We start from the raw sequence: 9,050 nt of genomic DNA, 5'->3' as shown, positions 1-9,050 counted from the left end.
ACTGTCTCTATTCAATGTATTTATTTTATTTTATTTTTTTTCCCCAATAAAAGAATTACTCCAAATTGAATATCTTAGGTGTCTTCGACAAGACTCGGAGGGTCCTTCTCGGACGTGCTGACGTCATAGCTGCAGCGTGTGGGACCCTGCAGCCTCTTCACTGCCCCCCGCATCCTCCTCCCTCTTCTTCCTCACTCCTCCTCCGCCTCGACGTCCTGCCTGCAGTCAGTCGGGGTTTATTCCAAGTTGTGAGGGAGGCAGCCGCGTGAAGGGCCACTCACTCACTCCTCACACACCTCATCTTTTTTTGCGCACCTTCAGCTCGCCCTTTCAGCCTTCCTGTATGGTGGATATTATTTTCAGCTCTTCTTTCTTGGGTGATATGGGGGATCATTCCAAAAGTAAGTAAACAAGGGGACGCCTCTTATATTTTATTTTATTTTAAGGCGCTTTAGGGAGCATGGAGCGACATCATTGTAAATTATGCAACAATGTGTTGCTTTTTAATGTAATGTGTCCCATTTTAACTAACCCACTCTATATGTTGCAGCTTCAAAAAACGTGCAGAATGAAAAATTAAAAAATAATGATAATAACAAACGCTTAATTTATGGTGGAAATCGAAGCAAATGAGTTTCTAAATGATTTTTTGGTGATGTGCTGTATGCAGAGAAGCCAGGATTCGCCATGTGTGTGGGATGCGGAAGCCAGATCCATGACCAGTACATACTGAGAGTCTCCCCGGACTTGGAGTGGCACGCAGCCTGCCTCAAGTGTGCAGAGTGCAGTCAATACCTAGACGAGAGCTGCACTTGCTTCGTGCGGGACGGCAAAACCTACTGCAAAAGAGACTATGTCAGGTAATGCAAGGAAGGCCCCCCATATAAAATAAATAAAGGCAATTAAAATTCGGGTATTTTTTTTTTTTAATCCCTGCAGGCTCTTCGGTATTAAATGCGCAAAGTGCAATTTGGGCTTCAGCAGCAGCGACTTGGTGATGAGGGCCCGGGAAAACGTTTACCACATCGAGTGCTTCCGCTGCTCGGTGTGCAGCCGGCAGCTGCTACCCGGCGACGAGTTCTCTCTGCGGGAAGACGAGCTTCTATGCCGGGCCGATCACAGCCTGCTGCTGGACAGAGGTTCCGCCGGAAGTCCCGTCAGCCCCGGACACAACATACACTCCAACAGAGCCATGCACCTGGCAGGTCCGAAACATCACCAACTTATTATTATTTTGGGAATAAATTTAGTATAATGGCAGGCAGAATTGTAGATTCAAAATGTATGATTATTGTGCCATTCGGAGTTGTTTAAATTCAGAATGCTTCCTCATGAATTACACAAATTTCAGGAACTTTATAAAATAGACCAGAAAATACATTTCCGAACATCCTATAATTATATTATTAACGTGTAGAATTATTGTTATTAAAGTGACACGTGTAAAAAATAGTAAAACTAAACATAAAAGTACACACAAAAACGTAAAGTGATATGCATCAAAACAGGGGGATGTCATATGTGACCTTAATTATTGAAATAAAAAAGATTCAGTGGTATGAATTTAATGTAATATTACATGTTTACGGTTTAAAAAAAAAAAGATACAAACATGAGATTCTGCGCAAGTGCTGGTATGATTGGGAAATGATTTCTATAAATGATTTAAAATTATTATTCGTATACGATTATGGCTGTCTGATAGGCTCCGAATTTAAGGCATACAATAAAAAAACGATTAACGTAAGGGGGGAAAAATGCAATATAAACGTTTTAAATTAAAACGTGTCATTTAAATAGGACAATTTTCGCTATACGGTTATTCGTATATGACGAATATTGTGCTTTAGTATTTTTCAGGCCAAAATTATTTTTATGTATAAAATTGTGCAAGAATAAATTGCAAAAATAAGTAATGTCACAATTAAAGCAATTGAGATGAATAATGGATTAAGAGGTGTATTTGTCAGACTTTGTTGGAGTGCAGGCCAAATTGTTACAATTGATCCCATTAAGGTGAACCTGCTGTACGGCTGTCATTATCTGAATAAGCTGCAATTACGTGTGAGTGTGTATGTGTGTGCATGCGCATGTATAAGAGAGCGACAGATAGTGAGTCTATATGTGTGTATATTGGTTGGTGTGTGTGTGCTGTCAACTTAAGCGTTTTTTTTTTTTTTGTTACAAACAGTGAACCGATGCGGTTTTTTGCAACTTTAAAACCAATGTTAAATTTAGACCGATTAAACAATGCGAAAATATTTTTCCTGATTTAAATAGTGTTCAATTCATAAGTAAATCGTGTTAATATATGCACAAAAATTCATTTGGAAATTTTTGTAAAATACTTTTTAAAAATAAACTGAACACGCGTGCGTGTAGTATTATTTAAGAGCAGTAAACTGCGCGTTTCCACTTGCATGAAGTGTTGAACATTAGTTGAAGGTTGAAATGCTGGTTTATATTTTGCATGCTCTTGTCGTTTTTGAAAATACAAAGAAAATGCACGTTTTGTTCCCTTAGGACTCTCAATTGTCTTTAGGTATAAATTGGAGTGTGAATGGTCCATTGACTGGCGACCAGTTCAAGTCTAGGATGTAATGCATGCAATGATAAGAAGAGTGCAATAAGCGCCGGTTCTAACTGCGCATCCCTGTCTCCTCGCAGAGCCGGTAACTGTGCGGCAGGCCCCGCATCGCAACCACGTGCACAAGCAGTCGGAGAAGACGACGCGGGTGCGCACGGTGCTGAACGAGAAGCAGCTGCACACGCTGCGGACGTGCTACAACGCCAACCCGCGGCCCGACGCACTCATGAAGGAGCAGCTGGTGGAGATGACCGGCCTGAGCCCCAGAGTCATCCGCGTGTGGTTCCAGAACAAGCGGTGCAAGGACAAGAAGAAGTCATTGCTCATCAAGCAGCTCCAACAACAGCAGCACAGTGATAAGACTGTAAGCATCTTCGTAAGTCCAACAACTCTCCATACTTCTACCGAGGATTTGCATGCTTCTGTCTTGCATTTGCTTGTTTCAGGTGGATGGGTTCACGATATAATAGTTACAAATGACTAAGATAGCCAGGTAACATAAAAAACATAAAAGAAAAAACAGCAGACCGGGAAAATAATGAAAAATAAATAGATTAATAAATCTGACTACTCCATCTATGGAAAAACAAGCTTGTATGGAAAGTCGTAATATTACAGAATGTATACAGAATTAAATGCTCGTGTTTGGCCTTAAAGAACAAATATGATATCCACTCATGGTTTTCATATACTTGGGTACACCTGCACACTCTGTCTCTACGCATTGATTCTCTTTCAAGGGTGGGGAATTTTTAAACTTAAGGGTGAAATTTGAGTTTTAACCCTTTAATGCCTGCAATATGAAGCAATTGTCAGAGAATCACAAAATTTGAAAAATAAGGTCTTAATGAAACATTTTTTCAAATTTGTAAAAAAGAACAAAAATTAAAATGTGTAATAAGCGCTCTCATATCTATAACCCTCGTTAAATCCTCTGTTTTTTTTCTCATGGAACCTGCAGATGCATTAGTTGACTTGCATCCATTTTTTTTTTTTTTTTGAAAGAAAGATTTTTCAAAATTCTGAATTAGTCTCAAAATCATGAAATTCTAAGTGTATCAAATGTGATACATTTGGCAAGAAGGGGTTAAATTTGACAGAGGGGGGAGGGGGTATCTCAACCTGTTAAGTAAAGTTGTTTTTTCAATAAAATAATAATATGATTGTATTTTTTTAATGAATTCATATATTGTTTAACACAATGTGTTATTTCACTAATATATTTTATCTTCACTCAAAATTGATGGATATTTAACAACTATCAATGAATCAAAAAATACATTTTGATTAAATATTTTTTAGGAGTAAAAAACTAAATTTTTGCATTAAAGATTACAGGACTCATGTACATTTTCAGTGCCAGATTAAAGAAAGGACTGGGCTGAATGTTAACAACCCCTGGCTGTACTTTTTTTCTATGTGTAGGTATCTAATACAAAAGGAGAACTGCCGTTTCAGCATACTGTATTAATGTTACATTATTGTGAAGTGACTGTTATTAAGAAGAGAGGCGATCAACACATTACATACACTTAGTGCAAATAAATGTCAAAATAATACCTGAATACGGCAGAAAAATATAGACTAATTTCTACAGGTATGAATGTGAGTGTGAATACTGCTTTGTGTACTCTGAAATAATCTGGCATCCAGTCCAAAGTATACCCCACCTGTACTCCGGAGTCCCAGCTCACCTATAATGACCATAATTAGGATAATAAGCACTATAGGCAACGGCTATCTGCAAGCACTCTTATATTGGACCTGTACAAATGAAGCTAATGTTGTGAGTCAAAAAGCCACTTTTCCATCAGTGGAATTTTCCCACCCGCATTTCCCCATGTTGATCTGCGTGGGTGTCCTGACTTTAGGGACTCCCTGTATAAGCAGCTCTAGTAAGTGGACAAATGATGGACTTGTGTAATGCAAGGACCAAGCAGAGGTGTGAAGCTTAACACTCACTTCTGTTGCTGAAAGCAATTGTCACTAACAAACAGTTATTTTATACATCACACAAATGCTGGAGCTGATTTCAACTAATTATCCAATTGGATGCTATGTAGAAAGTGTGGAAAGTGTGTGTTATCTGTCAATATTCTACTTTGCTTTGATCTGGGTCAATATCATTATGAAGTGCTTTTTGGTGTCAACCGCAGACTCATTCAGTCATTATGCAAATGTAGCAAAAACACTCAAGTCTTATTAGAAGTGGCTACTTATTTGCACATATTCCAGTACAATATCTATCTTTAAGTTTCCTTTGTTTTCTACATTTCTTTTAGCTGTTTATATCATTGGGCCCCCCTTCCTAAAGTATGCCCCAAAACTATATGGTCTGCCCCATCATTATGGGCTAACTGCTTCCTTTGAGATACCCTGTGATGTTTTCAGTGATTTTAAAAGTAGTAGTCTCTCTTCAATTGAAGCTGAAACAGCGACCTGTTGTGGAACCAATATTTATATTTTATACTTTGCATTTTGAGAGTAGTTGGATGCTGTCAAGCTCAACATGTTCTCCCTGTCATAGTGAACGATCACTTGGTATAAAATCTTAAGGAAATTTGAACTACATTTGTTGAACAGTACACAGTCTTTTTAATTGAATCCTATTGCTGCCCAAAAAACACTTACATATGGCAAAAATGTTCACCCTTTCAGCAAGCGCATTGCCATAAGGTTTCCTAATACAATCAATATGAAGTTCAATGGAAAATCTCAACTTCTTGTGTAATGGGAACAGCTCAAAGGCACTTAATGCTGACTCTCTTAAAGTTGCATCCTGTTCCAGCTTTGACAAACCTGCAAAAATATATTGAATGTTACTCATTTCTAAACACTTGTCAGAACCTGCAGGGCCTAACGGGAACACCTCTGGTGGCCGGGAGTCCCATTCGGCATGAGAGCACAGTTCAGGGCAACCCGGTGGAGGTGCAGACCTATCAGCCGCCATGGAAAGCGCTTAGTGAGTTTGCTCTGCAGAGTGACCTGGACCAACCCGCCTTTCAACAACTGGTGAGTCCATCTGTCTGGATGTTTTTCTAGCTATCTATGTAATCTATCTATCTATCCTTCTACATCTATAATGTCATGACAGAAAACTGTAATTTTGGTATATATTAAAAAAAAAAACAACAACAACAACAAAAAAACATTTTAACCATGCCTTAGCAATAAATAGATTCCATTGTTTAAAGTTTTATGTTCTGGTTGATTATTAGTGATTCAAGTTTTTTTTTTTTTCCCCTTCTTTTTAAGACACATGTTATAAATCTCAGAGTGATATTCGATAGCAGGCTGAACTTTGAAAAACAGATTAGTTCTATTGTAAGAGCAAGTTTTTTCCAGCTCTTGGCCAAAGTGAAGCCTTTTCTTAGTCGCCACGACCTTGAAAAAGCAGTTCACACTTTTATAAGCTCAAGGCTGGACTACTGCAATGCACTTTATGTTGGTCTTCCCAAGTCCTAAATTTCTCGTCTTCAACTTGTTCAAAATGCTGCTGCTCGATTTTTAACAGACACACCTAGACGTGAACATATTACCCCGTGCTATTATTGCTCCACTTGTTTCCAGTCCATTTTAGAATTGATTTCAAACTTTTACTGTTTGTTTTTAATTCTATTAATGGCCAGGCTCCTTCTTACTTATCGGAAATTTTAACCATCCGTAATTCTGGCAGGACTCTTCATTCTACTGGCCAACTTCATTTGCACGTTTCGAGGTCCAAACTTAAACAGTGGCGAGACTGATCTTTTGTGGTTGCTGCCCCCAGGTTGTGGAATAGTTTCCCCCCTGAAATCCGCACCACTACGAATTTAGGCCTTTTTAAATCTCAGTGAAAGACACACCTTTTTAGACTCGCCTTTCCCCCAGATTAGTGTAGTCTGGTTTTATTAAAGGTTTTTAATGTTTTCGGATTTGATCTGTTTTATTGTTTTGTTTGCGGTCTGATTTTTATCGTGATGGGTTGTTTTGTTTCTTTTCTTTTTTTTCTTAATGTCATTGTATAATACTTTCCTGCCTTTTATGTACTATGAGTCATGTTTGTCTTTGTTGTAAAGCACTTTGGGGACCTTTCGGGTTTTGTAAAGGGCTATATAAATAAATTTGATTTGACTCATGTGGTACCTTTCGCCTGCATGCACCAGTTTTTTCTTCTTTTCTCCCAGATAGTACACATAAGTGATTGTTCAGTCCTGCAGTATCGGGATCGGAGAGCTCTTAAATAATGTCAAGAAAATCAGTGACAAGAGAAAAAAGAAAATTGTTTTGTTGTGTGTAGTTATTAGTATTGGGGTCTGATTGCATACATTTTCTGCTCAATGAGGAGAGATAAAGGTTTAATTCTAGACAGAGGTTTTGCACTTTAATCCCAGGATAGTGGTGACTTCACTTCAGCATTTAAAAAATAAAAAAATGTCCTGTAGGGAAAAAATGTAAATCAAAATTTTGGGAAAAATCAATCGTAGATTGTATTTCAAGGCTGTGTTGCAAGACCTATTTATTTATTTTTAACCATTCGCTGCCATAGATTTCCAATCCATTTTCCCCCCACAAAAATGTAATCAACATCTCTCACCATCAATGGCAGTGAATGTACAGTATCTTTCCATGTTTTCCATACGTAACCAAGACATTTTTTGCTTATTTGTAACTGTCTTCTAACGTATACTTCTGTATATTGCCTGCGCAGGTGTCTTTCTCAGAGTCAGGCTCTCTGGGTAACTCATCAGGAAGTGACGTCACATCATTATCATCTCAGTTACCGGACACCCCCAACAGTATGGTACCTAGCCCGGTGGAGACGTGAGACCTATGACCTCCAAGGCACCCCCCTGCAAATATTGCAGCATGATCACCCTCCTCCTAACCCCCTTTGCATGTGAGCAGCTCATCACATCGACCATTAAAAAAAAAAGGATTTTTCTTCTTTTCTGATTCCCCATCGTGGAGGAGAAGATGGACGACAAACTACGATGTTGCATGAAGAAAGATGTACAGAGCCTTTCTATGTGGATATACAAGCAAATTCCATGATGAGACTAAAAACAGGGAACACTATGGAAACACTTCATGGACTTCCTTCACATTTCATTGTGATCTTTTTGTGTCTTTTGTTTCCTTGACGTCATCTTTTTGTTTTTTTATACGTTGGACTCTGTCTTAAAAGCTGAGCATGAATAACAAGGAAAAAGAAAACAAGGGTTGAAAGAAATGTTGTAAAATACAAGCTTGTTTGAGCTCCTCGAACAAAACAAAAGAACTAAATTATTGTTATATTATTTATTGTTAGGAAGGCGAGTCGTAAAGGGAATATTATCTGATCTAAATGATAATAATAAAAAGATGAATACACAAGCATGTGTCGATGCAGCATTTGTTTGATTTGCATTATTATTTAAATTGACATTTTAAAATACAGTACATGATAATTATTAAGGATATATATCTTATTTAGCATTTCAAGCAGCAATAAGGACCCAGTAATCAGACTGCTGTTCACTCAATTAAGCTTGCAGGCTGCATGCGGGCTGGAGCTGCTGTTGTATATCACTGCCTCCAATCTACCTTCTCCCGACAGCGGACGCTGGCCGTGCCTTTACTTTTTGAAAAACTGCTGCTGCTCCGTCCAGTTTCTCTGGTCTGTACAGACAGCAGCCGACGCGGCTTATCAGCTTCTGGCATCAGCTGATGCACACTGGACCCACAACAAACCCGACCCCCCAATCTCACAGGGAGCCGCCTCCTCCGTGTTTTACTGCGATATATTTCCCTCCCATTGTTTAAAAAAGGTTGTTTTAATCCACATTTAAAATGCTGTAAACGAAATGAAGCGTTTTAAAATGCTATTAAAAGCAGCAATTTAGTTATTGCATAAATTGCGCCCACTGTTTACAGTGAATGTATACAGAAAAAAAAAAACCCTGAATGTTTAATGTTGAGATTGAAAGACAGAGGGCAGATAAGAGACGTGTGTAATTGGGCTTTCCGCCCCCCCTCAAATAAACTAAACAATACAGCTGGATTAAGATAAAGTAGATAAGTGTAGAATAACAATGGCCCTTAAAAAGCAAAGAATGCAAACCAAGTTAAACCGGCCCGTGGCTGGTTGACGACGCAATTTTGACATCAAAACGGACCACGAATTGGTTTTGGTGAGCAAATTTGTTGCGAAAAAAAAACCCTCTTAATTTGACGTTTGTTGTTATTGTAATATGTATTTATGTCTCGGTTTTGACTTTGAATTAACTAAAACGAATGCTTTTTGTTTCGTCTGATGAACCCTTTATAGGGACAGTGGATAGGTATTCAGAAGTTTACACCTAAGCCCTCTAACCCTTTATAAGGCAAGTGACTATTTTGGGTCATTAAAAAAAAACTTAAATATAGCACCAATTAAAAACAAAACAAAACAAAACAATCATTATCATATTTGTTATATTATTTTTTTTTTTATAATATATAG

General features: G+C 38.1%; 1 protein-coding gene across 2 annotated transcripts; it reads left to right on the top strand.

Annotated features, from left to right (window-relative positions):
* The first annotated feature begins 215 nt into the window (after positions 1–215).
* Positions 216–8,018, top strand: LOC130920467 (insulin gene enhancer protein ISL-3). 2 transcript variants are annotated; one of them, XM_057843732.1, is made up of 6 exons: positions 216–401; positions 671–860; positions 940–1,205; positions 2,668–2,951; positions 5,432–5,599; positions 7,278–8,018. In XM_057843732.1, exons 1-6 carry the CDS (start codon positions 344–346, stop codon positions 7,392–7,394), a joined length of 1,083 nt encoding a protein of 360 aa, XP_057699715.1. In that variant the 5' UTR covers positions 216–343; the 3' UTR covers positions 7,395–8,018. The 2 variants fall into 2 exon arrangements, with proteins under 2 accessions (XP_057699715.1, XP_057699706.1); XM_057843723.1 differs by having other exon boundaries at positions 2,668–2,963.
* Positions 8,019–9,050: the final 1,032 nt, after the last annotated feature.

The sequence above is a fragment of the Corythoichthys intestinalis genome, chromosome 1, assembly GCF_030265065.1.
Source record: "Corythoichthys intestinalis isolate RoL2023-P3 chromosome 1, ASM3026506v1, whole genome shotgun sequence".
In the NCBI taxonomy this organism is placed as follows: Eukaryota; Metazoa; Chordata; class Actinopteri; order Syngnathiformes; family Syngnathidae; genus Corythoichthys; species Corythoichthys intestinalis.
The sequence above is the reverse complement of the archived record's forward strand: the minus strand, read 5'-3'. Positions and strand labels throughout refer to the sequence as shown.